This window comes from Heterobasidion irregulare (genome assembly GCF_000320585.1).
Source record: "Heterobasidion irregulare TC 32-1 unplaced genomic scaffold scaffold_05, whole genome shotgun sequence".
Lineage (NCBI taxonomy): Eukaryota > Fungi > Basidiomycota > Agaricomycetes > Russulales > Bondarzewiaceae > Heterobasidion > Heterobasidion irregulare.
In genome coordinates this window covers 1,297,608-1,324,844 of record NW_009258201.1, presented here as the reverse complement: position 1 = coordinate 1,324,844, position 27,237 = coordinate 1,297,608, and the positions used below count along the sequence as shown (strand labels likewise).

Below are 27,237 nucleotides of genomic sequence, written 5' to 3'. Positions count from 1 at the left end.
TGAAGGGTGGCGGCAGGCCACAGGACGAGAAAAGAGACTGGAGACCATTGAGATGGAGATGGGGTGAGTGGGAGGGAGGGAAAGGGTAGAGGCTCGGAGTGGAGACGGGATGGTATGGGTGGGAGAATGTAAAGGGGGGACCCCGCTGGACCGCGTGCTTGTTCTGCCTACTCCGAGCGCGATCTTTTTGATCTTGTTCCACGGTGACAGATACCGGTAAGTGCCCGCTCAGGCGACCCTCTTATTGACCCCCTCAAGACGCCCATCGTTGTCTGCCTCCCCACGACCTCCCCCATGTCTATCTCCCCCAGCGACCTCCCTCCCTACCTCAACCTCTCCCCTCATCTCTCTGCACACAAGTATTTCTTCGTGTGCACTCTGACCGTCGCGGCATGGGACACCCTTGTTCTCAGTCCTAGGAGCTGGAAGCTTCTCAGGGTGGAGGGATGGCCTGTCCTCAAGATCATCTACTACTTCCTGCGGTTCTTCATGCCCGTTGAGTTCATCATCGTTGGTGCGTTGCATCCGGTCCGCAAAAGCTTCAACGACCGTATTGTCTGACGCGTATAGTGACCATCAGGTGTCGCATTCTTCGATTCGAGCTGGTCGCGATCGGTAAGTCTCTGATATCATGTTTTCGGTACTCTCACCGAGTCTCACACGCTTGACCATGCGTCCAGATGTGCCAAAAGTTCTTCCTTTTCGAGCCTATCTGTACCGCCTTCCTTCTTGCCGCTTGTTCGAGTGCGTGGTATTCCCGTCAGTCAGGCATCGCGCTCCAGTTTCTCACTTTCGTTTCTCGTCCAGCTGTCCATGTCATTCGGGTGCATGCTATCCATGACAAGAGCCGTTCAGTCTTGGGAGTCATGGGCGCGCTCCTCGGCGTTCAAATTGTCATAACCGCCATTTCTTGTGGTTTCTTCCGTTGTACGTCTTGCTTTCCTGCCCGCAGCACATCACACTCATGAACTCCATTAGCTGTTCCCTTGGAGGATGGCCAGGGCTGCATCGCCGGACCCAAACACAACTGGGTCGGTATCTACTGGGTCTCCGCCACTCTCTTGTATACCACGTCGGTATGTGTTTCACACGCGTCATGATTAACGATTTTGGCTGATGATGCCATATCAGTTTGCCTTGGCAATTTCACGTTCGATGCAGTCTCTCCAAGTCAAACCGCTCAGTCCGTGGAAGTTGATGCTACGTGACGGTCTCAATCTGTATGCCGTAAGTGCGAAAGTTCCGTAGAAGGTGCGCGATCCTGACGCCTTCGGCCTAGGCAATTTGGATCGTGAACATGGTCAACATGCTATTTTGGTTCATCATCACTCCCACTGGTATTGATGACAGCGTCAAGACCATAGTCACTAGGTAAGTCCAGTCACGCAAGCTTCTATTGGCGTTTACAAATGTATTCGTACCCAGCATGACCGCTGTCATCACGACAACCATGACCCTTCGCATCATTCTCTCCGTTCGTGGCTCGCTCCACTCGGGCGGCTCTTTCGCGGGTGCCTCGGTCACTGCTAGCTCCAACTCCAACTCGGCCTCCCGCGGCAACGTCTCGCGCACGCACCCGAGCGCATATGGCCCCAACGTTCTCCAAATCAATTCCCAGAGCGTCGCGCCGACCTACACGCTCGACGGCATCGCACAAAAGGCCGAGCACTGGATCGACGCCGGCGACAACAAGAGCAGCGTGCACGAGGGTGATACCAAGGAGGTCGTCGCGCCTTTGGACGCGCGCGCTGATATGCAGACACCCGGTCTCGGTGTCAAGATCACGGTCGACACTGAGGTGGCGGAGTATACCCCTCATACCAAGTGATGTGATATATGTCTGGTCGAAGCGCCGCCCCTTCACTTCCGCCTGATGATTTTTTGATGATCTACCTCACTGTTGTTGTTCCATGTACGCTGTATCTGGTATGATGATACTGAGAATCATGTACAGTTTTGGCACTTTCTAACCGTCCTCCCATCTTTGGAAAATATCCTACTTACGTCTTTAGAACTCCGTTTCTACTGAGCAACTTCTTGCGCCCCTCTTTCATGATGCCGGTTACTTATATTTATAGTATCATTTGGTCAATTCGTGTCTTCGGGAAACTGGTTGGGAACATCCAGCAACATGTAGCAACAAGTTCGCCTTGCCATCATGCACCTTGAATGCATCATGAGTCAGCGCATCACGTTCGTGACCTTCCATTGCGGCAACTTCAGTGTCTCGCCGAGGCATGCCAAGGCTCCCTCGTGACCGGACCAACTCTGTCTTCACGGTGTCTGATTTCTAGTCCTCAGGATGGAGTCATTTCGAGATTTAGTGATGCCGACTTGTCGCCAAAATCAAGCCATCACGCGCACAATTCATGTCACTGACCGCATAGTACGAACTCTGAGATATCGACTGTGGCAACTTGACAAGAACGGGACTAGGCGATGCGCGTTGGGCCGTGGTATAAGCAGTTCGCAGCATCTTGGCGCTGGCACGATAAGGTCAAGCCAAACGCAGTCAATACTGCCACAGCCCTATAACGTCAGATGTCCATGAAGTCGCGCAGCGCGATCGATCAACGAAGGCAGCTGTAACGCCTCGTCCGTAGACAGCCTCGCGCAGCTCTGCGTGAGTGTATTTTGTTCCCTGTTCCGTCTCACAGGCTCACACGCTCGCAGCTGTACTTTGATCATGGGTACCTGCTATCGTGGTCGAGGCTGTCCATTCCAGCGTTCCGCTTCAGTCTCGACGGTTCCTTCCCTTTTTGTATAGACCGCAGGAGACATATCTGGTTCTATGATTAGCCGGAGACATGTGTATGGTCGCAGCTGATGAGAGGGAGAGAAAAGAATAAGTGTGACACTGGGGGCTTCCCTACGCAGGTGCTCAGCTTGCCTAAGTACTGTCTCTCAAGGCCTCAAAGTTAAACCTACGGAATCCCTCCACATCGCGCCCCGTACACCTACAAATACATTCGTCTGCTCCGGCAGAGTGAGTGCCATCCGCTCTCATCTTTCGCATCATATTGGTCTCCGTGGCTGACCTTACACGGAAGACAGTCGTTCTGTGTATAGCATCATATAAGACATCCACGGGTGACCGCTCGCAGCGGCATGGAGATTTTCATTGCCAATGTTCATATCAATACCACAGAAACTCAGTTGCGAAAAGCAATTGCTGAAGTGCTCCACAGTAGCTCATACGAGCGTTATTCTGCGTCGTACGCTAATTTCGACGTCCGATTATTTCCGTCAAGAAACGGGGTTTCTCGGCAAAGCCATCGCGGAATAGGCGCATTGACCGTCCCGACAGTGGACATAGGCCAAAAATTCCTACAGGATTGTGGAGGCCAGTTTCCTCAATGGCCCATTCGCTTGCTCGGGAAAACACTCAATTTCTCGCCGAGCAAGTATGAAGTCCAAACCCACGTCCTCGAAAAGATTCAGCGCCTTCCATATCAAGACCCTGTTGTCTTGCAAGAGAGGCAATCTTTGACGAACGAGCTGCAGAAAAGTTCAATTCCCATCAAAAGCATACAATTCGGTTGGGAAACACGAGACGGGTGTTTGTCCGTCGAATGGGAGAAGACTTTTTCAGACTGTTGCGAACTCAATTTCTCGGCACAAAACCGACAGATCCGCATCAAGGCCGCGGAGTTTTTCACCGAAAATTCACTAGTAATCCACATTTCTCAGGTCTCCTGGATTGCAACTGGTATCGATAATGTCAACGAACCCGCCATCTTTTTTTCCTTGCTATCCCATCCGAAATTCGAATACGAACTAATATCTGCGATGGAAGAACTCTTGGGGCAGACAAAGACTAAGCGAAAGCGGAGTCTTTATCTATTTGATGACCCGGATTATAGGCGCGTTCTTCCCTACGCGTCCTTGGCTATACGTGTTGTTTGTCACAGCCGGCATGCATTGCAGGACTTCAGGCGTCTTGCTAGGCTTGTCCATCTTCGCGCCCCGAAGGATGTTCTGCCCATGGTGGTTCACCGTGATCTATTTTCCCAAGACAGGCTGGACTCTTATTATTCTTGGATACGGGGACTGGATTGGAAAGTAGCATTTCAGGTGGAGGCTATCTCACGAGCGCTTTCCGCCGACTTACAGGAAATCTTGTCAATTCGGCACCGCGTCGACCACCTCGTCGATTCGAGTGGCGATGCTCTTGCTGCCGATGTGTTGCAATATTTCGGTGTCCAGGCCAAGCAGTATTTATGGAATCCAGAAGGCAGCTATGATACTGGCGCAACATTTAAAGACTTATATATTCGCTGCGAACGCGAATTCCTGACATCCACTCGGCCTCTGTCATCGCAACGACCTCCCTCCGATGACCTTTTCTACAGCTACAATGTCTCCGTGACACCAACCACTATACAGCTCATAGGGCCTTTACCAGACCGCTCGAACCGGATCATGCGAATGTATTCCCAGGACCACGACAACTTCATTCGCGTCAGTTTTATTGACGAAAATGGACTTCAATACCAGCATGACAGGGAGGTAGACGGGTCAGCGTTCATTAACATATGGATAAACAAAATTCTGCATCAAGGACTTTCGGTCGCGGGTCGCGACTTTCGTTTCCTTGGATATTCTCAATCCGCACTGAAATCTCACACGGTGTGGTTTGTGCGTCACGACCCAATTAGCACGCGACTTCACCCCCAAACCATCATCGACCGCATAGGAAAGTTCGACAACCTTTCTTTCGATCAGGATTTGATCAGGTGCCCAGCTCGCTACGGAGCCAGGATCTCGCAGGCATTCACAGCCACCGATCCTTCCGTGCTGGTAGAGGTGGAAGAAATCATGACGATAGACGATATCAAGGTGGGAAAATGGTGCTTTACGGACGGTGTTGGAACAATGTCCAAGGAACTGGCCCGCGGAATCTGGAAGGAGCTACAACGGCGACGAAAACGGTCTGCGCATCGTGCCGTGCCTTACCCGTCTGCGTTCCAAATCCGCTTCCAAGGATCAAAGGGAATGATCAGTATCGACCACAGGCTCTCTGGGCGTGCTATCTGCCTGCGCCATTCCATGATCAAATTTGAAGCCCCGAACAGTCTCGAAGTCGAGATCGCCTCCTCGTTTACACAGCCGAGTAAATATTACCTCAATCGACCCCTGATCATGATACTCGAGAGCCTGGGTGTCCCATACTCCGTCTTTGAAAATCTGCAGAATGATGCTGTCGACTATGTCGAACAGTCCACAGAATCACTGGAGGCATCGGCGAAAATGTTTGATCAGTTCGGCCTGGGAACAAGTTATCGCTTTACTTCTATCCTTCGCAGTCTCTCGAAACTCGGCATAGATCAGCTCAGCGACGATGGGTTTTATCAGCAGATGCTGGAATTCGGGAAGCATCACATTCTGCGTGACTTGAAACAACACGCGAGGATCCCTGTTCCAAACGGCTATACCTTGGTCGGTGTGGCTGACATTGACGGGTACCTTGAGGAAAAGGAAGTGTTCGTTTGCATACATCCTCAAGATGGCTCCAAGTTCTACCTGGATGGACCAGTTCTCATCTCAAGATCACCCACCATCCATCCTGGCGATGTACAGATTGTGAGGGCCATTGGCCGCCCCCCACCAGGATCCCCGTTCGAGAAGGAATCGCTCCCGAACACTGTTGTCTTCTCTGTTAAAGGTGTGTACTTCTGCCTTAATTAATTGACGGTCAGATATTCATACATTCCGATATATATAAGGCGACCGACCTTTGCCTTCCTACCTAGGAGGTGGCGATCTGGATGGTGACTTGTACAACGTTACAGCAATGCCAGAGCTACTGCCTCGTGTTAATTATGAGCCAGCGGCTTACAACCCCGCACCCAAAAAGCTGCTCGATCGCCCGAGTACGATAGACGATATTGCTGACTTTGTGGCCGACTACGTGAACAGCGACGTACGTCTCCGATCTCTCCGTCCACTCAGATTCTCATTGTCGAGCTTCGTTTCGTTAGGTTCTTGGTCTAGTCGCGGTGACTTGGCTAGTGATTGCTGATCAAAGCGAGAAAAGCATCTTCCATCCTGCATGCCTACAACTGGGTCAAATCCACAGCGATGCAGTGGATTTTCCGAAGAGCGGAAAGCCAGTCCCCCTCGACAAAATCCCAAGGTATTTATTCAATGCAAGGCCAGACTGGAACGCACCGGAGACAGTTGACGCAGAATCCTCGGCGGATTTCTACCTCAGCCAAAAAGCTATTGGCAAGTTGTTCCGCAAGATTGACCTGCCGGCTTTAGAGGACGCAAAGCAAGCAGGACGTTTGGCGCGACGGCATTTGGACCCTGACCGCGAGATATCGTTGGAGACAGTCCTCGAGCAACTGTCCCTCCAAGACCATGAAGATCATCTCCATCTTGCGATAGTAAATCGAATCACCCCATTCATCGATAGCATCGAGCCCGATCGCAACTATCTAGAGTCTGCGATCGAAATCTTCAACACTTACGCCCGGGATTTGCAAAGTATATGTGCTGCTAACACCGTTTCAAATCATCGCGGGGCTACGTTGACAGAGGAAGAAGCGGTGGTTGGGACTATCGTAGCGAAGTGTTCACAAAAGAAGAGAAGGAAGGATGCGATGGCAAATCTGCGCGAACAAACGAGTGTCCTCGTCAAAGAAACCAAGCAGCGACTGGAGGGAGAGGAAAGCACCACAGATGGAGAATCGCTGTATCGTGCATGGGCGGCATGGATGGTATCGCGATCAGAAGAGACATCGTTTGGAGCGAAGAGTTTTGGATGGATTGCTTTGGGGGAAATTTTCGAGAACATCAGAACTGTTGAGCACGAGAAAAGCCAGTTTCGTTGGTGAAAGTGCTTGTTGTGGTCTATTGGGTACAGGTGGGTGTCTGTGAATCCTTGTGAACAGCCTGGACTAGTACCTAGATGATGGAATGAAATTCGGAGCCAAGAGAAAGAGAGGATCCGGAGCCTTTCAATGAGGACAACCCCAAAAGATAAGGTCAATGTTAGCTCGTTTTGAAAAAAGTTCCTCTCCTTGTAATGAACGCCATATCTAAGAAAAGAATGGCCGAATGGATGCCATGGTTCTATAACATGTTCACCGGCTACTTTACGATACCAAAACCCACTGCGAATCCGAGTGAGATAGGTGTGTCCAATCGGCTGTGACAAGATTGGATTCTCCCCGGAAGGCCAGTGAACGGTGGGCAGCCTACCTGGGCGTCAGACGGAGAGATGGTCCTGATGGATAGAGAGAGCTGATGCCATATTTTGTGTGAGGCGCATGTGGTCATACAATGATAAAAAAGATGAGAGGGCCGTTTAAAACCATACACCACCTGGTGACCCATGCCCGAACGAGCCGCTCGAACTCTATTCTTCATCCTCCTCCTCAACCTCCTCATCTTCATCAGCCTCCTCCCGCTCTGCCTCAACAACAGCGGTCGCAATCCGGTCTAAGTCCCGCTGACCGTCCTGGCTAATTCTCCGGCCACCGTTTGCGGACTTCTCGAGGACACCAATCTTCTCGAGAGACTGACAAACCTTGCGCTGCACAGAGGCAGACGCATCGCCGTGGTGTGAGGGACGGTTTCCGCGACGGTTTCGGCCACCATGGAGCTTTGTCAGGGCACCGATCCCGACATCTTTGCGAAGGTAGATATGCCGTGCGACAGCGGCTAAAAAGAATATACTGAAGTGTTAAATCAAAGCCTGCGACGTGTGATGGACGAAAAGCCAAACCTGAGCGGACGTAGTACCAGTCGGGGTCGTAGGGAGCGAGTTCTTTGTAGGCACCTGTCTTGACAATGTCAACCCAAGTGGGCACCTCGAGCTTGCCCGAACGCTTGAGGTGGGAGGCGTATGCGGTAATGAAAGCTTCTGCGCTGCAGACATCCATGTGAAACGAAATCTGAAGAATCTTCAGCCATACTGACCTGATATCACGTACACCAGGCATTTTGAATGGTGAGAATGGGGATCTTGAGGATGAGGGCGGAGAGCGGCGGGCGCGACGATGAGGGCGATGTGCGGTATGGGCGATTAGAGTTCAAAACTGGGTTCAAAGTCAGCAGCCGCTCCTATGCAGTTCTTAAATTATGTAATTGATAGTTTGTGCTTCATGAAGATGACGCTCACGACTGGGCCAGCGCCAACACAGTTTTGCATATTTTGGGTTCACCATGACATTCTCAAACCCAGGACCATTGGATGCGAGCATATAGCGCGACATCGGTGGTTTTCAAGATCTGCGGACGGTTGTGCACCGGGTTCGCGTCTGTTGGCGCGTGGGAGAATGGTAGATGACTAATAGCTTTGGAGATTCGGCTGCATGTTGCAGTTACGCGTTGGAAAGACCTGGAGAAACCGATACTTATGAAGGCTTATGAAGGCGAGTTCATCGCCCTTCCGGCATACAAGTGAAATAAATGTACATCACACTGAAAAGTGGGAGTCGGATTATTGAAACAATCTGGGATCGGTGTTTCTATTCGCCTCTAGGGACTCATATGCACTTACATTGCGATCCCTTCTGGTCTTAGAAACTGGTCCGGCTGTGAATTTGGGAAGACGCATCTCTGTGCTCTACCTCGCTTCGACCGTCCGCAAAGTTGGACAATGTTCTTCTGTTCCACTGGCTACAATTTCAACATGTTTCATCTAACTCCTCCAGGCGTGAGGCTACCGATTTTCTCACGATGCTCACGCTGCACACCCCACAAGTACCCCACATAACACACACGCCGTAGGGTTCGTCGCTTGTTGTCCTTAGTCTTGCTCCTATGGATGCCCTCCGGTCCCAGATTTACTGGCTCAAGACTCGCGAGAACACTTCGCCAATTGATCGCCTCCCAGTCGAGATACTCATCGAAATCTTTGTCTACTGCGCGCATGAAACTGCTCTGACTCCCATCATTCTCGGGAGGATATGCCGCCGATGGGAGGAGATCACTAACTTCTCGCCACGTATCTTTCAATGGATTGTCCTCGATGACTCACAAGTAACGACGGAGCGCTCTACTGGTCTTTCTCAGACGTTCCTTCTTCGATCACGGAGCCTGCAGTTCGATGTTGACATCTCTATTTCTAACCGAGATAATGTTTTACCATTTCTCTCGCCATTTCTTCCCCATCTGAATCGATGGAGGTCCTGCACTATTGAGGGGAACAGAGTAGAGCATGTTCATTTTCGTGAGTTTTGGACAGCAGGGACTGGCGAGCCGAGACTTGAACAGTTGGATATCAGCGTAGATCCAGGGCAGCAGGCCCTTGTGGGTGGTCAGGTATCTACAGAAGATCAAATCATATTTCACACTTTCAAATCACACCCCACTCCGCTGAAGTCGAATCTCCTCTTCATGGACGTCTCGCTCTCGCGGCTACCGCTAGCCCTGTTCGAGCCCCTCCGCTTCGTATCCCTGTTCATTCAGGAGAAGCCTACATCCCCCTTTGTCTTGAAGATCCATCCTATCGATTTCCTCCAGTTTCTGACTGCATGTCCAGTGCTCGAGTTCCTCTCTTTCACGGGTAGCATGTTTCAGGCCGCGATACGACCCGAAGACTTTGAGCGACCACCACCGGTCCCTTTTCTTCCTCGCCTTCGCTCTCTCGTATTACACAGCACGCTCTGCACGCGCACTATCCTATCGTACATTGACACGCCAAATCTGAAGGAACTTTACCTCGAACACCTGAATGTTGACTTCAGTTTCCCTATCTATAATCTATACTCTTCACGTCGGCGACGAAAGCGAAGCACCTTGGCACCAGCGACCGAATCGCATCGGCGGACATGGCAGTCCACTTCAACCGCCTCCTTTGATATAGAGCCTCTCTCACCTATACCCATGCATACTATCATTCTTCATCCCGACACTGACGAGGGCGAATACGATGAGGTCCATGAAGACGGCGATAGCGACGACGAAGGCGACTTTTCTCAGTCACCATACAGCGACCACGCGACAGGCATGGGACTGCGCAGCCTCTTCCAGCGCTGTGATCCACCCCTCCGCGTACTCGAGATGGATTACGCCGATATGCGGACGAAGGATTTCCGATGGTTGTTCGAGCGCGCATCCTCTCTCGAAGAATTTCGCATTGTCGCATCGGACATGGCGGATTGCGTCGTGCAGATGCTTTCACCCTGGACTACACCGTGGTCAGATGAGGATAATGGCGGGTGGCCTATGGGTTGGGACGAGGAGAGCGGGACCCCACGGTATCGGTGCTCTGTCGCGTTGCCGCAGCTGAAGAGCCTCGAGCTGTACAACTGTCAAAGGCTGAGTGGGAAAGCGATCGTATCCGCCTTGCGATCTAGAGTTGTCGCTACGGACGACGCGGTCGGCAGGGGTGTCTTCGACGGATCGTCTATGGACGATGTCGCTATCGTCGGGTGTGCGAACTTTATTAACGATCATGAAATCGAGTTGTCGGACGCGTTGGGGGATCGGTTGAGGTTCAATTAGGGCCTTTTTATCTTTGGTTGTTATTATATGCTGAACTTTGTATTTTTTCTCGTCGAATATGCCCCTTTCATCTCCGCATGTAGCTTGTTATCCTCCTTTACGGGTCTTAGCTCTGGCTGTTGTGTCTATCTTTGCATGATATCTATTAGCTCTGGCTGTTGTGTCTATCTTTGCATGATATCTAGTCTCCTTACACACGGACAACGGCCTTAAAGTCTACAGTTGAGGCACTGTATATGATGCACTGTACTTGTATTTCATACATTCGGAAAATATGCTGAAACACATTACCGACTTCACCGTTGTCTTCAAAAAAGAACTGAGGTCAAATTTCCGAGCGGTCACTTGAGATATCGCGCATCCCCCTTAGAGAAAGGGGGCGATGGGAAATCCATCTGAACAATGTCTTACTTTCACAGAGGGAAGAGAGGACCCTGCAACAAAAAGGCGAGACCAGTGTCAAGCGGCGCGCGATAGACGACATCGTCCCACAACCATTCCACGATTGAGCAGAAAGCAATGATCTGCAACTGGTGTGCGTGTCCGTCAAAGACGAGGTGTGCGGGCGTTCGTCAGGCATTGCGATGAGTAAGCCGTGTTGGAACAATGATTATATGCCTGAGATCATGCGGTGGGTCGTTCAATGTGGGCTAGCAGAGCGAATATTGAACGGATTCAGCTGGGTATGGGCACGAACAACCGAAACGCCGTGATGATCTTGTTAGAAGCGAACGACTATCTGTCAAGGATATATTTTGATAACTCCTGTGGGAGAGTGTGCGGAGGGGTTGGAGGGCCGGCCGAGTTGATGTGATGATGGATGGCCCAGTGTTATCTTGATGGTGATAGCGGAGAGTGTTTCATAGGTCATACTCGAAGTCGCAGAAGGGGGTAGATAGGATGTGATAGATTGGTTGTGGCCGGATGATCTCACGATGTCGGACTCAAATAAATTTGCGGCGGTCTCGACGATGTAGCTTACATCGTAATGTTGTAAGATGGGAGGGATCCTAAGTTTTAATGTTACCAGAATGTCCCAGTATCATCCAGAACCTGCGCCATAATTAGCCCGCAGATAGTTGAAGGTGCAATCTGCGGTTCCCACACGAGGCCATGTCACGATTTTGTCTTTTCACTACTTCAACCGAAGCAAAGTGTTGTGTCCTATAAGAGTGAGCATATTCCATCGAGACGCACCGAGGGTCTGCGACGAGCTGCGACGATCAGTGCGTCGAGGGAACCAAGACGGCTGGCGTTGGAGCGACACGTGAGCCGAGTGACGTCGTGGCCAGGTTAATCGGATTCGAGGCCCTGACCCTCCCAAAATGCACGATGATCTACGCCTCGTCTGCACAGGCCGCGGCTTTCGACCCATTTTCGCCCAGTCTGGAGGTCCTGCTCATCCCGGTGGTCATCCCATTCCTCCCGACGACATCTTCCATATAAATACCGCCCCTCCCTCATCCCATCTCCTCATCACCCCTCATCTCAATCTACTCGACGTACAAGATGTCTGAAGAAATAACTATCGGTTCCTATCTTCTTGAGAGATTAGCCCAACTTGGCGTTACCGTCAGTCTCTTTGGATCCCTCCGTAGAATCTTATCTGAGTGCGATCGTTTTGCTGCAGTCCATGTTTGGAGTCCCCGGTGACTTCAATCTAGGTCAGTACTTTTCTGCTCGTGCCGTTGGTTTTGCGCACTGAATTATTTTCAGGATTTCTCGTATGTCTTGATATTCCGAGCGTGGTAACCTCCGATGCCGATTATCTATACAGGACTTGGTAGAAGATCACGAAAAGATCGAGTGGATCGGCAACTGGTAAGTTCACTGTCAATTATATCTTAACATCCAGTCCTCACTGGCTTGACAATCCAGTAACGAGTTGAACGCTGCTTATGCTGCAGATGGCTACGCTCGCGTCAAACAAAACAGCCTCGGGGTTGTGCTCACTACGTACGTTCCCCTCTCCTTCTGAAAACCCACTCCAAGAGCCCAGGGCTCTGCATGTGCCCAGATGCTGAACGAAGTTTGCAGATTCGGTGTCGGTGAACTGAGCGCCATCAACGGTATTGCGGGGGCTTTCTCTGAAATGGTCCCCGTACTTCACATTGCCGGTGTCCCGAGCACTTCGCAACAGAAGAACAAGCCAATGTTGCATCACACGTTGGGCGATGGCAGGTATGTATACAATCTTTTAGTTCGCAGTTGACTATCGAACGCTTACGTCTCGAAACTAGATACGATGCGTACCTTGAGGTCTCCAAACAATTCACTTGGTCTCATGCTCGGCTCATGGACAAGTTGAGCGCAGCCTCTGAGATCGATCGTATTCTCACCGACTGTATTACAGTGGTAAATGAATTCTCATTCACCTTATTCTCATATTTCAAACATTAAATCAATTTGGTACAGGCCCGCCCAGTCTACCTGATGCTTCCCACCGATCTTGTCTATCAGAAGATCCCGCGTGGTCAACTTGACACGCCTCTTGCGCCCAGGCCACCACAGAATGATCCGGAGGTCGAAGAATTTGTACTCAATGAGATCATCAAGCTCGTTGAGCAGGCAGGCTCCGACGTGATCATTCTCATCGACGCCTGTGCGATCCGGCACCGTGTGAAGGACGAGGCGTGGGAGCTTATCGAGAAGACTGGGTTCCCCGTATACTCGGCCCCGATGGGAAAGACAGCAGTGTGGGAGGGCTACGAGCGATACGGCGGTGTGAGTATCTCTAATATCAGGCGCAGCGACAATTTCTCATCGGACTGTCGCTAGATCTATGTCGGCTCCATCTCGCATCCCGAGATCAAGGAGAAAGTCGAATCTGCTAAACTCATTCTCTCCGTCGGTGGCCTCAAGTCCGATTTCAACACCGGCAACTTCACTTACCGCATCCCTCAAGTCTCTACTATCGAGGTAAGTCTCCGACTCCCATCTTCATCACGCAACCTACCCTCAACTGAAGCACACCGACCTTGTAGCTCCATTCTGACCACACCATGGTGCAATACGCTCGCTTCGCTAACATCGGGATGAAGCAGCTACTGCCGAAGTTGACCGCGCGCTTGCATCCATTCTCAGACGACGCGCGAGCCCTCCATGTGCCGCGCTTTAGCGCTGTGCTCCCCACGGATGACCCGATGGGTGAGATCATCTCGCAGGCTTGGCTCTGGCCGCGCATGGCTGCTTTTTTCAAAGAGAAGGATGTTATCGTATCCGAAACTGGCACATCGAGCTTTGGCGTGCTTGACGTACCGCTGCCTCGTGACAGCATATTCGTGAGCCAAATCCTGTGGGGGAGCATTGGGTGGACTGTCGGTACGTGTCTTTCTTAACAACCTCTGCATCTGATGGAGATGCTTAAGCGTTGTATGATAGGGAGCACCCTTGGGGCTGCTCTTGCGGCGCGCGATATGCAGCTGGGCCGCACGATCCTGTTCATTGGTGATGGGAGCTTGCAGCTGACGGTGCAGGAGCTTTCTACGATGATGCGCCTCAGGCTCAAGCCCATCATATTCGTGCTCAATAATAGCGGTTATACCATCGAGCGCTGGCTTCACGGCAAAGTGCGCAAGTACAACGACATCGTCAATTGGTTCGTGAAGATTCACCTTGTTCCGCAAGCACCTTTATTAACATCACAATCTGTTTCTCCGATGGGAATAGGAAATGGACCGAGCTTTTGACTGTCTTTGCGCCTGCCGATCTCAAGCCCGCACCCAAGTCATACACTGTCCATAACAAGACCGAGTTGTCCAACTTGTTAGACGACAAGACGTTCGCGGCGGCCGAGACGATTCAGCTTGTCGAGGTCATGATGGACCAATTCGATGCGCCTCAGGCACTCCAAAGGCAAGCGGAGCTGAGTGGTAAGACGAACCAGTACGTTGGGGATTACGTTTAGAGCTGTGGGTCTGCCTACTGTGTATCAAGCTTGAGATGTTGTGTTTGTGTCTTTTTTTGGCTCTGTATCGGTAGGACAATAGTAGATCTTGTATGAAAACCAGGAAGTAAATACAGCCCCTTCACTCTGGTGTAGTTTTCCTTCGGCGACTTGGGGCATGTGACTGTAGTAGTGACTTCTCGGCCCCATCCCGACGTATACATATGAGTGAGCATGTAAAGGCCCAAGAATGTCTCGAAGCGTACGACACAAGTATCGTCCGAGATTTGACAGTTGACCCGGACAAAAACAAATTTCAAAGTGAACCCTAAGCACCTTCAGCTACCTCGAGGCGCATCCCAATAGGCCCCGGGAAGCTCACCTATCTCAGTTTCGGAAACAGACGCTCAAAATTAAACTATTGTTCATGTAGCAATGATGTTTAATGCGATCATGCCAGGACATCAACGTTGATCACCGCGTCCTAATATTAATAAAGACATAGAGAGATACTTACCAATTGGTGTTTTTGCATGTTGGAAAGTGATTGCATCCTTCAGGCGGATCCAACTGTATCTCGTAGAGCTTCTCGGCGAAGAAGATGCTTTCACTGTGAGCTGTTTGACATCGCCCAGTGAATATCTGGGATGAATAAATCCTTCAACTCCGTCGTCGTGCAGTGTTGATACGGCAAAGGCGCGGACACGACCGCAATGGACAAACACACGGAGGAGTATCTCAGTAGCATGATTCTTGGCATCACAAAAGCTCTCCCATCCTCCGAGGGGATATGGGGCCTATAACTATATAGGAGTCAGATTCTGGCTTTACACTGCTTTACAGCGTCTTTTCGACGGCGTCCGCTTGTGGCAGAAGAGCCGATTCGTCGGCTCCGAATACAGAACGCGATCACGCCCCTCACTTTGAACATCCCGTGATCATTTACCTCGGCCTCTTTGCTTTCGAGCTGCAAACCTCCACACCCCCAACCACTACCATACTGATCGCTCAATCGACGTCGCCACTTCGAAGAGCTCGACCTGGTCAAAAATACAGAGTATTTCCCCGAAAAGACTGAGGGCTTCCTTCGACGCCCCACACATTCTCCTACACGCGCGCGAACGCCTCTCTCAAACGTCGTGCAGACTCGAGCCTATGAGAACATCCTACTCCCGTATCGCACTATCGAAATTTTTGTTTGTAACTATCCTACTCCTAGAATACGATGACGTTTCCGGATTGCATAGCCAACTATGCCCTCATTCGTCCACTCGGTTCGGGCGTGTCTGGTGTGTTTTATTTCCATCACCATGATCCTCGTGTCCAGGTTGATTCGTTTTGCAGGCGCGACGTGGGAAGCGCGAAATATTTATGACACATCTGGACACACTGTGGCCCTCAAAATCCAAGATCGTGACATCGAGTACCCTACCAACTGCCGCGAGCGCGCCATCTATCCACTTCTCCAGGGCGGCATTGGCATGCCGAGACTCTGGACAGCGGGTGTACAAGGAAAATATGACTACCTCGCCATCGACTTACTGGGAGACAGCTTAGACAAGATATATCGGAAGAATGGGAAGGCCACCATGGATATGCGGACTGTGTGTTCAATCGCTGTACAGCTGGTCAGTCTTCTGGGCGTCATTCTCCTTACCTTTCATCTTCGGTATATGTCCATCCCCATCCTGTTCGTTTTGCGTCACGTTTTGCTTGGCTGACACGCTGTGCTCTGGTGAAGATCACCCGATTGGAATTCATGCACTCGCGCGGAGTCTTGCACCGCGACATTCAGCTCGGAAATATTGCTCTGGGACTCAAACCGAACGAAAAAATCCTCTACATGATTGACTTTGGATTCTCAACGACGTATATCGATCTAAGGACCAGAAAGCATATAACAAATATCAAACCCGACGCTTTTATTGGTAATTATTGGTTTTCCAGCGTCAACGTGCACTGTCGTGGCAAAGGTGAGGTTTGAAGCCCAATGTGCACGGACATCAATTTTGCTGACAGCTTGTATTAGCTGCATCTCGGAGAGACGACCTCGAGGCTGCAGCTCTGCTTCTAATCCACCTTTTGACACCCAACGGACTCTCTTGGACCCGAGACGGTATACCCAGAGACGAGACAGCACATGCTCGCTTGAAGCGGCAGAAGCGCGCTGCACTGCCGGAGGACGTCTGTCGCGGACTGCCGATCGAATTCGAGGACTTCTTGCGGCACTGCCGCCGGTTGACATTTGCTGCGAAGCCAGACTACGCATATTGCAGAGACCTCTTCCTCGACCTCGCCCAAGAATCAGGATATCATGACATAGAGTCGTTCATCTGGCCTCTTTCCGAAACCATTGTCAAGGTATGTCTCAGTGTTAAATGCCGTTTGAGGGTCGCCCATAGAGGATTGTTTTCATCGACATTGACGGATGTGCCTCATCCAATATCATTGCAGCCGCCAGCGCGTGCTCGCGCGCATGACTCCAACGCGATCGAAAAGGTCCTTCAGGATCTCGCGGGTCTCAAGTTGGAGAACCGACCTGTGCTGGGAGATAAGAAGAACATACAACTGTCCCACCTGCAACCAAAACCCAATGGTCTCCCAAAAGCTGCGCAACCAATAAAGAAACCGGCGTTGGATACGACAAACGTGATCGTCATCAGCGACAGCTCGGACATCCCTCCCATTGCCCGCCGCTATGCCAAAGCGGAAAAGCTAGACAAGCTCACCAGAGAAGCATCGAATGCGATGGACAACAAAGCACTCGCTCGGCTTGTCATCGAATTCGTGACGCTTTTGAAGAGCAACACCTCGCGGACGCTCACGCGAGAAGGCTTTGCGTTCCTCGATGCACTACACAAGCAGCTCGTGGATCCGTCCGTGTTCATCGTCCCCCTCCGCACGTCGCGCACGAAGACAGGCAAGACCAAAGCCTCAATCGATAGCGCGGAGAACACGCAGCCCCTACAGCAGGGCCGTGAGCGGCTGAACAAGCTGTGGCAGTTGCGTCAGGGCGTGGGTAAGGCGCAGGATAACAAGGCGCTTGCGGCCTTGGTGGCCGAGTTCGGCTCGCTCACGGATAAAACTGCGGGGCGGAACGTGACAAAGGACGGGTTCGCCTTCTTGGAGGGCATGGCAGAGCGATTGAAGGTCGTGCAATGAGGACTAGTCAGCCCCCGAGTTGTTGCTCATCATGGTGATCGAGCTATGCGCACGGACTGCTCATGGACTTGCGGTATACTGTACTCATTTACTTTGTTTTGTTGATTTTGATTGACCAACGTTCCCGTTGTTGTGCTTATATAGCGTTAGTAGACTATGCCCTGTCTCCGAGAATCCTGGTGCGTAGATAAACATGCTATAGGAGTTCTGGCGTGATGCCTTGGGCGTATACGTGATCGTGATCAACTGACTCTGTACATGTGTTTTGGTATGGGCGTGATCCTGGTTGTGTTCACGGACTTGGCTTTGGCCAGAGAGGGAAGAACCGCGGTGATCAGGGTGGGGCACAAACACTGAAAACCAGAGAAAAACTTGTGTCCGATCACCACACAGGTCCAAATCAAAGACATCTCTACAGAGTTTCGAGACAGTGAAAATGGCGCAGCCGGACTGAATCTTGTGGCGCCATCATGCAATAGAGCGGTGCGGCCAAGGGTCAGGACTACGCTGGACTACGTTCCAGAGCAGCCGCGAGTGCGGGATGCGGTAATGGAGTTGTCATTTGTGGTGTCGGCAGTTCCCGAAAACCCCATAAAATCGAATGTTGGGTTTTCCCTTTCTTCAGACCACCGAACAGGGCGGGTCACACTTCTCTCCTTCCTTTCAAATAGACGGCCCTCTTGGTTTCGACCCCCCGCGTCTTTCTTTCTCTCGTCCATCATGAAGACTCTCTCGAAGGACGGTGTCACCACCGTTGTCGACCAAGCACAGGTCGTCATCCCCGACCTTACTGTCAAGGACCTCCTGTCAGCCATTCCGTGAGTCCCCCCTCGTCGTATGTGCAGCTTCCCTCCATTATTCACTCGTCGCTGCCGTAGCTCCCGATGCTTCAAGCGGTCGGCTTTCCGCTCGTCCCTATACATGTAAGTACCCCAACGAATATGTTCGACGCCCTTGCTGGCGCTTACCTATCCCCATAGGTTTTGGGACTTTTTCCTTATCGCTGGCATCTACAAAAGCGCTACGTACCTTGACACCTTGATCAACCCCGAAACACTCGCCCTCCCGCACCCTCTCTTGTACCCTTTCGCCCGCTTGGCCCTCTGGTCACTGTATGGGTTTGCGACAGGCCTTGTTGCTACCGGGCTATGGGTCATCGCTCATGAGTGTGGTCACCAAGCATTCTCCGAGTCCAAGTTCATCAACAATGTGGTTGGTTGGGTCCTCCATTCCGGGTAAGCTTCTATTCCCCCGATTCTCAACAAGGCCGTTTATCTAATCGTGTCCCGTCAGTCTTGGTGTTCCGTACCATTCTTGGCGCATCTCTCACGCTAAGCATCACGCCTCCACCGGACACATGACCCAAGACCAGGTGTTTGTACCCAAGACCAGGTCTCAGGTGAAGCTACCTGCATTTGACTCCACAAAAGAAGATATCTGGGGTGCAAGCATTTCCAATGAGGTTATGAAGGAACTCTATGATGCTCTCGGCGACTCACCTATTGGTGCATTGTTTGGTGCAGGCTCATATCTGGTATGTACTTCTATGACGTGGACATAACTTGTATCTATCATCAGTTCGGAACCGGCATTCCATCTTGTCTCGCGTTTCGTTTCGTGTCGAGCGTATCTGATTAATACCTTGCCAGCTTTTTGGTTGGCCCATGTATCTGTTCACGAACGCTTCCGGTCAGAAGCGTTACCCTGCGGGCACGAACCGTGAGTTTTTTCCTTCTCTTCGGCTTCCTATGAGATGACATTACATTCCTTTCCTAGACCTGAATCCCAACTCCGTGATTTTCGGCCCCCACCAGTACGGGCAGATTATCATCTCAGACATCGGAATCCTTTTCTGGATCGGCACCCTGATTGCGTGGAGCTACAAGAGTGGCTTCGCCGAGGTTCTTCGCCTATATCTCGTTCCTTACCTATGGCACGTGCTTTCATGTTTGACTCTGGGAGATGAGACTCATGGATGTAATTGTTCATTTGTACACAGGGTCAACCACTGGCTCGTTCTTATCACGTTCCTCCAGCACACCGACCCCATTCTTCCTCACTATCGTGCACCGGAGTTCACGTTCCCCCGTGGTGCCCTCGCTACGCTTGACCGGAATCTTCTGGGCGACTTAGGTTCATTCATGGGCTGGATAGGCGCTTGTGCTACCCACGGTATCTCCGAGACACACGTGGCCCATCATGTCGCCAGCAAAATCCCCCACTACAACGCGTGAGTTCAGGTGCGACTATATCCTCATTCGTTATATCTAATTGCGTGGATAGTTGGGAAGCTACGTATGCTCTCCGCAAGCGCCTCGACCAGGCTGGCATTCAGTTACAGGGCCCCCCTGGTGGATGGGCAGAGGTCTACCGTGTCTTCCAGGAGTGCAAGGTCAGTACTCTGCACCTAGTACTCAGATCTTATTCATATCTTCTGTTTATATCTTTCAGTTCGTTGAGGACGAGGGCGACATTGTCTTCTACAAGAACTACTTGGGTCTCGCTGCTTCGCGCCCGATTCTCCACGAGGGTAGTGCCAGCGATTCCGGCATTGAGGTTGAGAAGTAGAGTGGTTCCAGTTTCCCGTTTCCCGTTTTCATCACGGTTCCCGCGTTGCACATTTACGCTTTGACTGCATGGTATACTAGAACACGGTCGCAGGGGAGAATGTAGTGCACATTCGGTGGCTTACCGTCCGATCTGGAGACGGTTGAGTCACTTACGATGGGGTGATGACTGACTGATGTGGTCGGTAGAATGTGGGTGGAGTAGTGGTATAGTACGTCGCTGATAGAAAGTAATGAAATGTTATGACATTTGCACCTCTCATGAACGAGGGTGAGTAAGTAGGACAGTTGCCCCAATACTAGCCAAAACACAAGCAACCTACATGGGCCAATTATGTGCACGCGAATCCGACTATAAGGCAGACCAGCCTGCCTCATTCTCGCGTCGGACCGTCAGCGCCACTCACTGCAGGCAGTCTGCAGGCCTGGTGGAGCGACACATTATAGGGTTTTTTTAAACTCCGTGAACTATCGATTTCCTTCATCTTGAAATCTACACCCATGTCCACATCCTCAAACACACTTTTTCCCCCTCTCTCACATTCCGACATCCTTGCATTTCAGTTCTCAGCCTGGTACCCGACGTTCTCTGGACTTTCCATCAAATCGACTGTCATTCGTCCGTTAGGTGCTGACTTTCGGGACTACTTGGACGCAGACAGCGTTTTTGTGCCCAAAGGATCCGAAGACGTGTTCGTGTGTCTACTTCGTTCTATCTACTCCTCTAGCCTTGCAGATCCGATGTGACGTGTGCCGCTCGACAGACCAGCGCGCAGCACACTCGAAGACGAGGCCGATGAAGACGAGGGCAACGAAGATGAGGACGATCGCCAGGAGTTCGCGTTCCCAGAGTTGGATGCTCGGATCAGGGAAGCAGTGCGGGAGTATGGTGCTGTCTTCCCGAAACTGAATTTCTCCTCACCTAAGGTCGATCATGCCTTCCCTCTATACACAACTTTTTGAACTGATCTATGGTGGCTCTTGACCTTCTCGTTGTTTTCAAAGGATGCATCATGGCTCTTACCTTCGTCCTCCCCTCTCAAATGCACTGCGCCTGCAGATGTCTACATTCTGCTGAAATCTTCCGACTTTATCACGCATGACCTTAGTATGGACATTGTCTTTGAAGGTTGTGAAGAGACGTCACTCGATGCCGTAACGACCGGTCGAGCGCAAGAGACCCCCTATGAACTGGAACTGGTTCTCAGAAAGTGGTATGCCATCGATCGAAGCAGAGAAATACGCTGCTTTGTGCGCAATGGGGCTTTAATTGGTATGATTGCATATCTAGGGAATATGCTTTGCGCATGCGCTCATCTGACCGGTGTCAGGCCTGTCCCAGCGTGACACAAATTTTTATGATTTCTTGGCCGAGACCGGGACGCAGACAACAATCGTGACATCTGTGAGAACTTACTGGGAAACACACGTTAAGTCTAAATGGACAGGACCGGATTCCTGTACGTTTTCTTACAAGCAAGCTCGTTGATATCCATGCGATGCGTTTCCACCCATCTGACCGAATTTGGTCCAGATGTCTTCGATGTACTCCTCACGCGGGACCTCACACGCTTCCACATCCTCGATTTCAATCCCTACGCACCACGCACCGATCCGCTCTTATTCACGTACGAAGAACTGTGCGACATCTCCACCCACATCAGGGACTCCGACGAAATTATCCCACACCTCCGCGTAATCGATTCGCCTGCGCATCCCGTCGCGACTCGCAATACGCCCGCGCACCAGCACAACATGGTCCCGTTCGAGGCGCTCAGTCTGAGCGAAGGCCGTGATGTAGACAGCTTCAGGAAGATTTGGGAAGATGAGATCAAGAAGGGAATGGACGAAAGCGATGATGAGGATTATGACAAAGGAAGTTTAGTCGATTGAAATGTAAACTCATGCGGAAGACCCCTGCAATTGAGAAGTGTTTTACAAGAGTCGGCGTCGAACGCATGCCCTCCCAGGTCTCAACCATCAGATTGCATGTTTTTCGCTACGCCACGATCGACACCCGAATCCCTTTTCGTCAAGTGTCGTTTCGTATTTGAATGGTATACATTATATAAATATAATGAAGCGCAATCTGCGACTCAAACCAGGTCAAAAAGTAAATGTACAGCACAAGGGGTAGAGGAAGCAAATAATGCGAAATCAACAAATCCGGACTCGCGCAACACTGGGGTCATGGTCGCTCGCTCTTGCATCGAGACTTGGTGACCAATTGTTCACGTGAACATGTTCAACTTTGATACCCCTTCTTGCTACTGCCGCGCTGACGAAAACATGGTCCAGCGCCTCGCTGTTCTGATCGAAAACGTACGTGTATCGCTCGACAAGTGGGACGTTGGCCAGTTCATCCGCTTCGAACAGGACGCCATCAAAGGCGGAAAACACGGAGCGGGTTTGGGCATACTCGTTGAAGTCGCCAGCGAGGAGGATAGAAGCACGCGGGTCCAGGTTGAGAATGCTTTTCACAAAGGCCTGGGAACATGAATATTAACATTTAGTTAGACTTGAGAAAACAGTGTGGGGGACATACACTTATGGTCTCGACTTGGGCGGTGCGCTTAGCGACGTTGAAGTTGACTGGAGGGCGCGCGTCACCACCCGTCGAAGAACTGCCACCTTTAGAAGTACCATGATGATTGATCGTAAAAAATCGGTGGCCAGAAGGTGTCTCCCATTGTGCTACAAGCGGCTTGCGTGAGTCGTCCCAACAGCTGTTGGTTGGATCGATGCGGCCGGGATTGAAACTGTGCAGGGAGATGACTGTCTAGACTCCGTGACGTTCAATCACTGTAGAAGACGTACGTTAATTCGATCTCTCCATTCGCACTGATAGTGACATTTGTTGCGTCGAGCGCCCCACCAGCAGGGGCGCCTGAGACGAGGCTCATTTTAGTCGGCTTGTACCTGATAGAATAAGTTAGAGATGATTTCTTCATCGAAGAATCGAAGAATCTGGCGCACAAATATGCCTGTCGAATGTTACCACCAGGTTGGCCACCGTCTTTATTATTGACAGGGTCGATGGCAACGAAGTCGTACTTGACGTGACTGCTACTCGCGTTCAATATGGAGTTCGAGATCGCAGTAAGGGTGACGTTCGAGTTGACTACGCCGTCATTCGTTGCGCCAGAATTATCCTGCACTTCTTGCACGAAGAGTATGTCGGGCGTAAGGAGCTGGTTGGCAATGTGCCCAGCAACGATGGGCATGTGCGCCGACGTAGGCATCATGTTCTCAATCTGAGAGTGTTCCATCGCGGAAGATGTGAGCAGAGCAAGAGGCACCGGATGAAGTGGGGGCAACACGTACGTTGTAATCTCCAAGCGTAAGTACGCAAGAACTGTTGCTAGACTTAAGAGTGGTTGGTGGAACAGTGGGGTCCGGCGAGGAAACGATCGTAGGCGCAGTGGTAGGCAAAAGATAGAAGAACCCAAACCTGCGACAATTCGGTTCATCTTCCATAGGCCATCATTTGTTTGCACTTACTGATATTGAATCACACCTGTGATATCAGAAAGTTTTGTCCCGACAGCGACTTTGGGATTTTTTGCACCGTCAAGTGGACTTCCGATAATGATTGCCTCAGGATTGGCGTCCGGAATGCCATCGGGTCCTGTGCGGAATGGGAAATAGTCAGGGTCACGACCATAAAGACTCAACGATGCCAGCCAGCCCTCACCGATTGTAATGGTCAATCCACCACGAGAGTTAACGCCTGTCGCCTTCCATGCGCCACGCACCCAAAACTCTCCAAAACTATTCTGGAAATCTATTGCAACCGGTTTGGGGACAGTGACGAGCGCGCCCTCCAGGCTCTCCCAGAAGTCCAAGCCATATTTCTCTGGTCTGAGGGTTGCATTGACGACATCGATCCTAGAAACATTGTTCGGCACCCCTAACCAGCCATCTGCACCTGCATCAAGCGCACTAAGAGCTTGCGTTGGCGGGGAGCGGTCGCGGCCAATCACGATGGGTCTGACAGTGTTGTTTGACGAGATGAGCGTGATATTGACTGGAGATGTGAGCTCAGTACCGAAGAGGTTGTTTGGAGAAGAGGAAGAGCGGAATTCAGTGACCCGAGCGGTAAGAGAGATGGAGTCCCCAACTGCGACCGAGGAGAGGACACTGGCTGAAGAAGTAAATACACTCAGGCCCGAAGAGTGTCGAGTGTCCCATGAGGTCTTTCCTGCGAGCCAAAATCCGCTGGAACCCTAGGCGAATATGAGTATACCCCGAACCTATGCACTTTCCATTGGCCAGGACCGGCGCACCTTTGCGGAAACTACGCCAGTGATGTTCGACAAAGTCTGCCCTGTGAATGCAGACTTGAAAGCAACACCCTGTATTTCGCTAATCGTGACAGCAGATGATGTAGTTGGCCAAGACACGAGGAGCAGGGCGGCGAGAGAGACGAGAACCATAGCTGCTTGAACACGGTCTGGTAAGCACCACGCAAGGTCCAACTACGGCGGACGAGTCACTCCCATGTTTTAAATCTCTTTATACACACAAGACGATTCCAAACGTGAGGCCTATCGGATATAGCACTCGTACCTGTTGGATATGCACATGGACGGTGTGGTAAAAGTTGGCGATGGATGCAGTTATCAAGGCACGCGCAGACACCGTTCACGTACCACGTTCATGTTCCTCTTCTGAATTCGCGAGTTTATTATAACGTGCGACTACATGGGTGGACATGTCATGAGGGCGTCGAAAGTTGCCTTGGGTATGAAGCAAACGCTAATGGACATTTGTGGACGCCTGTGGGCGACGCTGTGACCTTAGTCGAGGGTTAGGTTTTGCTATCGTCAGGATGGCGCCAAGGACGAAGCCGCATGGAAACTCTGGAAAAAAACGCAACGTTCGAATAAATTCTCCAAGCAGGGCCGCCAAGTCGCGCTTGGGCTGTTCAGTGGTTGTGTTTTTTGGGTCCTCGGCATTTCAATGACCACACACGTGCGGGATCGCTTCCATCAGGTTCTACTGCCGGGACCGCAAGCTACCGCAGTGCTACCGCAAGTACCGCGCTGACTTGTCAACGCGCGTCGGTTGCCATGGATGTCAGTCGATCAGGTCCAGGGTCTATCCCGCTGTCACCACAACTTCACCACATCGACCGAGGGCATTGAGCAAGATTCAGCACCACGACTTCCCGTCCCACCTGCCCTCGTATTTCACTTTCAGCACGTCAGGTTTCATACTCAGTCAAACATCTCGCATGTGGGTATATTTCCTCAAACAGTGCACACAATAAGGAGAGGCCGCGAATCTGTTGATACATATATTGAAACTAACGTTCATCTGACTAGATAACCTAGAAGCGGCGAAACGGCTATAAACGACGTTGCCGCTATCTGTCCACGCGTTTAGCGCTTGCCAGCAGCAGTGCACTGGGTGTCCTGCTGATCGCACTGGCTCACAGTCAAACCGCTGCTACGACCCGCAGCAGAGTTGGCAGAGTTAGCACAGGCGTTGTGCTGAATGTCGCACGATCGCTGAAGGGCAGCACCGATGTTGAGGAAGTCATCAGAACCCGCAACGACGAAGCCACGACCGCCTGCAGTCACAGCAGGGGGAAGAGAGCCTCCGACTGCATCGGAAGCGTGTCAATGTATGTAGAAGTGCACAGCAGAGTCATGCGTACGCTTTCCAGTGAAGGTCTGCAAGTTACCTCCAGCAGCAGCAGCAGTCGAGGCGGCAGCACTAGCAGAAGCACGTCAGTTTTGGGAAATTTCGCGGATTGCGCTAAGAACTTACGCAGAAGACGCGGTAGCGGCAGCATTGTTCGCTCCAGACGCCGGAGTTGCAGCTGCAGTAGCAGTGACGGTCACAGTTGCAGCGGGAGCACACGAAGTGGCTAAAAAGTCACATCAGGGACAGTTCCGTCAACAAGAAGATATAGACTAACCAGCAGCAGTGCTCGCGTCAGAAGAGCCAGCGTTGTTGGAACCCGAGCTCGATGAAGAACCAGAGGCTGTAGAGACACCAGCAACAGCAGCGCTGATTTCAGCCGCGGTCGCGTCATCAACGAGCAGGTTCTGTGTGAAGATGCACCCCTGCGCGTCGTTGGCGTCGTCGCAGCTGTTGCCCTTGGCGGTCGGATCGCCAATGGTGCCAGGAGCAAACGTGCCGGATTTGAGTGCAAGCTGCGGGTCGCCACCGACGGATGCGATCTGCTTCGCGAGCTCGAGGACAACGGCCTTGTTCGTGGCGGCCGCGCCAGAAGAGGCAGGGTCCTGGTGCTGCTGGATCGCGGCGATCTCAGGGTTGACGGCCTTAATGCTCGTGCAAGCAGCGCTTGCTGCGCCGACCGAGCCAGAGTTACGCTCCAAAGCACGGAAGATCAGTGCGTTGACTTGGGCATTAACGTCCCCAGCGGCCTTGGCATTCGTGAAAGCCTGGTCGGCGACAGCCTGTTGCAAGCAGTCAGGGTCCTAGTTCAAAAAGGGTCACCACATCAGGAAAGTGATAATATGTTTTTGGCAGGTATGGACACACGGTGATCTTCCCCAGGCCCTGTTTGGCGGCGGCATTACCAAGGAGCGCGAAAACGGGGTCAACAATTCCATCAGGGTTGTTGAGGTTCAAGGTCGTGCGAACAGCACTAAGGATGCTCTCGTGCGAGTGCTCTGAATGGTCATCCATGTCAGAAGGATATATAAAAGGGTCGAGACGAAAACATACCCTGGGGAACCTCACGCTGGGACAGCCTGATCGGCAGGGCGCTCGAGGTAGCAGACAAAGACAGGAGAGCAAGAAGGACAGTCTTGTAGGACAACATTTCGATGGCTTTTAGGAAGAGAACGTGGATGTATCAAACGCAAATGAATGAATGGAATTGCTTCAGATAGACCGCCAGGGACTACCATCGATATCAGCCAAAATATGAGGGAATCAGTTGCATCAGCCATGTCTCGCGTAGAAACTCAGCATAAAAGGCTCACCAAAGAACTTGAAAATTCAATGGAAGAACAGCAAGAACCTGTCTTGGCCGACACAAGAGAGAGAAACTGGGAAATAAAACGTATGTTACCGCAGGTCCGAGCTCGAGGTATTTATACAACCCGGGTTCGGTGTTTTTCCGGCAGCATTGGTTACGGGCCTTGTCTGCGTGCAAGCTCGTGCAAGACGAGATCAGGCCAGGTC

At 51.4% G+C, this 27,237-nt stretch overlaps 10 protein-coding genes across 10 annotated transcripts; 7 read left to right on the top strand and 3 right to left on the bottom strand.

The window, feature by feature from the left end:
• The first annotated feature begins 280 nt into the window (after nucleotides 1-280).
• HETIRDRAFT_440061 (uncharacterized protein) lies at nucleotides 281-2,188 on the top strand. Its single transcript, XM_009548073.1, has 8 exons — nucleotides 281-514; nucleotides 581-615; nucleotides 681-744; nucleotides 808-927; nucleotides 979-1,076; nucleotides 1,132-1,227; nucleotides 1,280-1,371; nucleotides 1,426-2,188. The coding sequence occupies exons 1-8, from the start codon at nucleotides 295-297 to the stop codon at nucleotides 1,826-1,828; spliced, it is 1,128 nt and encodes a 375-aa protein (XP_009546368.1). The 5' UTR covers nucleotides 281-294; the 3' UTR covers nucleotides 1,829-2,188.
• A 920-nt stretch (nucleotides 2,189-3,108) lies between these two features.
• HETIRDRAFT_318296 (uncharacterized protein) lies at nucleotides 3,109-6,839 on the top strand (the record flags this gene model as incomplete). Its single annotated transcript, XM_009548072.1, has 4 exons — nucleotides 3,109-5,665; nucleotides 5,727-5,923; nucleotides 5,982-6,349; nucleotides 6,419-6,839. 4 exons carry the CDS (start codon nucleotides 3,109-3,111, stop codon nucleotides 6,837-6,839), a joined length of 3,543 nt encoding a protein of 1,180 aa, XP_009546367.1.
• On the bottom strand, nucleotides 6,832-8,030 carry HETIRDRAFT_444907 (uncharacterized protein). Its single transcript, XM_009548071.1, has 3 exons — nucleotides 7,927-8,030; nucleotides 7,733-7,875; nucleotides 6,832-7,668 (listed from the first exon to the last, which is right to left on the bottom strand). The coding sequence occupies exons 1-3, from the start codon at nucleotides 7,947-7,949 to the stop codon at nucleotides 7,364-7,366; spliced, it is 471 nt and encodes a 156-aa protein (XP_009546366.1). The 5' UTR covers nucleotides 7,950-8,030; the 3' UTR covers nucleotides 6,832-7,363.
• A 742-nt stretch (nucleotides 8,031-8,772) lies between these two features.
• On the top strand, nucleotides 8,773-10,458 carry HETIRDRAFT_317718 (uncharacterized protein; the record flags this gene model as incomplete). Its single annotated transcript, XM_009548070.1, has 3 exons — nucleotides 8,773-9,727; nucleotides 9,899-10,151; nucleotides 10,200-10,458. 3 exons carry the CDS (start codon nucleotides 8,773-8,775, stop codon nucleotides 10,456-10,458), a joined length of 1,467 nt encoding a protein of 488 aa, XP_009546365.1.
• A 1,398-nt stretch (nucleotides 10,459-11,856) lies between these two features.
• HETIRDRAFT_440059 (uncharacterized protein) lies at nucleotides 11,857-14,590 on the top strand. Its single transcript, XM_009548069.1, has 12 exons — nucleotides 11,857-12,030; nucleotides 12,089-12,122; nucleotides 12,175-12,182; nucleotides 12,236-12,279; nucleotides 12,337-12,414; nucleotides 12,496-12,639; nucleotides 12,699-12,813; nucleotides 12,874-13,182; nucleotides 13,237-13,377; nucleotides 13,443-13,779; nucleotides 13,840-14,056; nucleotides 14,128-14,590. The coding sequence occupies exons 1-12, from the start codon at nucleotides 11,968-11,970 to the stop codon at nucleotides 14,363-14,365; spliced, it is 1,728 nt and encodes a 575-aa protein (XP_009546364.1). The 5' UTR covers nucleotides 11,857-11,967; the 3' UTR covers nucleotides 14,366-14,590.
• Nucleotides 14,591-15,334: 744 nt separating this feature from the next.
• Nucleotides 15,335-17,506, top strand: HETIRDRAFT_444905 (uncharacterized protein; the record flags this gene model as incomplete). The annotated part of the gene is made up of 5 exons (XM_009548068.1): nucleotides 15,335-15,633; nucleotides 15,689-15,972; nucleotides 16,086-16,317; nucleotides 16,374-16,705; nucleotides 16,799-17,506. The coding sequence occupies exons 1-5, from the start codon at nucleotides 15,570-15,572 to the stop codon at nucleotides 17,504-17,506; spliced, it is 1,620 nt and encodes a 539-aa protein (XP_009546363.1). The 5' UTR covers nucleotides 15,335-15,569.
• Nucleotides 17,507-18,139: 633 nt separating this feature from the next.
• HETIRDRAFT_440056 (uncharacterized protein) lies at nucleotides 18,140-20,335 on the top strand. The gene is made up of 9 exons (XM_009548067.1): nucleotides 18,140-18,324; nucleotides 18,385-18,429; nucleotides 18,487-18,741; nucleotides 18,800-19,040; nucleotides 19,156-19,225; nucleotides 19,283-19,439; nucleotides 19,506-19,736; nucleotides 19,790-19,898; nucleotides 19,958-20,335. The coding sequence occupies exons 1-9, from the start codon at nucleotides 18,227-18,229 to the stop codon at nucleotides 20,072-20,074; spliced, it is 1,323 nt and encodes a 440-aa protein (XP_009546362.1). The 5' UTR covers nucleotides 18,140-18,226; the 3' UTR covers nucleotides 20,075-20,335.
• Nucleotides 20,336-20,561: 226 nt separating this feature from the next.
• Nucleotides 20,562-22,012, top strand: HETIRDRAFT_475234 (uncharacterized protein). Its single transcript, XM_009548066.1, has 5 exons — nucleotides 20,562-20,765; nucleotides 20,838-21,000; nucleotides 21,079-21,346; nucleotides 21,405-21,533; nucleotides 21,608-22,012. Exons 1-5 carry the CDS (start codon nucleotides 20,575-20,577, stop codon nucleotides 21,964-21,966), a joined length of 1,110 nt encoding a protein of 369 aa, XP_009546361.1. The 5' UTR covers nucleotides 20,562-20,574; the 3' UTR covers nucleotides 21,967-22,012.
• A 218-nt stretch (nucleotides 22,013-22,230) lies between these two features.
• On the bottom strand, nucleotides 22,231-24,509 carry HETIRDRAFT_125191 (uncharacterized protein; the record flags this gene model as incomplete). Its single annotated transcript, XM_009548065.1, has 8 exons — nucleotides 22,231-22,560; nucleotides 22,619-22,832; nucleotides 22,891-22,992; nucleotides 23,050-23,327; nucleotides 23,398-23,524; nucleotides 23,575-23,701; nucleotides 23,768-24,299; nucleotides 24,360-24,509. The coding sequence occupies 8 exons, from the start codon at nucleotides 24,507-24,509 to the stop codon at nucleotides 22,231-22,233; spliced, it is 1,860 nt and encodes a 619-aa protein (XP_009546360.1).
• An 830-nt stretch (nucleotides 24,510-25,339) lies between these two features.
• On the bottom strand, nucleotides 25,340-26,721 carry HETIRDRAFT_384154 (uncharacterized protein; the record flags this gene model as incomplete). The annotated part of the gene is made up of 5 exons (XM_009548064.1): nucleotides 25,340-25,681; nucleotides 25,736-25,794; nucleotides 25,849-25,948; nucleotides 26,000-26,525; nucleotides 26,590-26,721. Coding segments are annotated over 5 exons (1,041 nt in total), but the record flags the coding sequence as incomplete, so codon positions are not given.
• Between the last annotated feature and the right edge of the window lie 516 nt (nucleotides 26,722-27,237).

Bases quoted from the DNA above. Each gene is read 5' to 3' on its own strand.
- HETIRDRAFT_444907 (XM_009548071.1), bottom strand. From the start codon at position 7,949: ATGCCTGGTGTACGTGATATCAG. The intron at 7,876-7,926 runs GTCAGTATGGCT...GGATGTCTGCAG, and splicing joins CCTGGTGTACGTGATATCAG to CGCAGAAGCTTTCATTACCG. The intron at 7,669-7,732 runs GTTTGGCTTTTC...TATTCTTTTTAG, and splicing joins CTGGTACTACGTCCGCTCAG to CCGCTGTCGCACGGCATATC.
- HETIRDRAFT_440059 (XM_009548069.1), top strand. From the start codon at position 11,968: ATGTCTGAAGAAATAACTATCGGTTCCTATCTTCTTGAGAGATTAGCC. The intron at 12,415-12,495 runs GTACGTTCCCCT...CGAAGTTTGCAG, and splicing joins CTCGGGGTTGTGCTCACTAC to ATTCGGTGTCGGTGAACTGA. The intron at 13,780-13,839 runs GTACGTGTCTTT...GTTGTATGATAG, and splicing joins GAGCATTGGGTGGACTGTCG to GGAGCACCCTTGGGGCTGCT.
- HETIRDRAFT_440056 (XM_009548067.1), top strand. From the start codon at position 18,227: ATGAAGACTCTCTCGAAGGACGGTGTCACCACCGTTGTCGACCAAGCA. The intron at 18,325-18,384 runs GTGAGTCCCCCC...TCGCTGCCGTAG, and splicing joins GACCTCCTGTCAGCCATTCC to CTCCCGATGCTTCAAGCGGT. The intron at 19,041-19,155 runs GTATGTACTTCT...ATACCTTGCCAG, and splicing joins TTGGTGCAGGCTCATATCTG to CTTTTTGGTTGGCCCATGTA.
- HETIRDRAFT_440061 (XM_009548073.1), top strand. From the start codon at position 295: ATGTCTATCTCCCCCAGCGACCTCCCTCCCTACCTCAACCTCTCCCCT. The intron at 616-680 runs GTAAGTCTCTGA...CCATGCGTCCAG, and splicing joins ATTCGAGCTGGTCGCGATCG to ATGTGCCAAAAGTTCTTCCT. The intron at 928-978 runs GTACGTCTTGCT...GAACTCCATTAG, and splicing joins TTCTTGTGGTTTCTTCCGTT to CTGTTCCCTTGGAGGATGGC.
- HETIRDRAFT_475234 (XM_009548066.1), top strand. From the start codon at position 20,575: ATGTCCACATCCTCAAACACACTTTTTCCCCCTCTCTCACATTCCGAC. The intron at 21,001-21,078 runs GTCGATCATGCC...TTGTTTTCAAAG, and splicing joins TGAATTTCTCCTCACCTAAG to GATGCATCATGGCTCTTACC. The intron at 21,534-21,607 runs GTACGTTTTCTT...AATTTGGTCCAG, and splicing joins ATGGACAGGACCGGATTCCT to ATGTCTTCGATGTACTCCTC.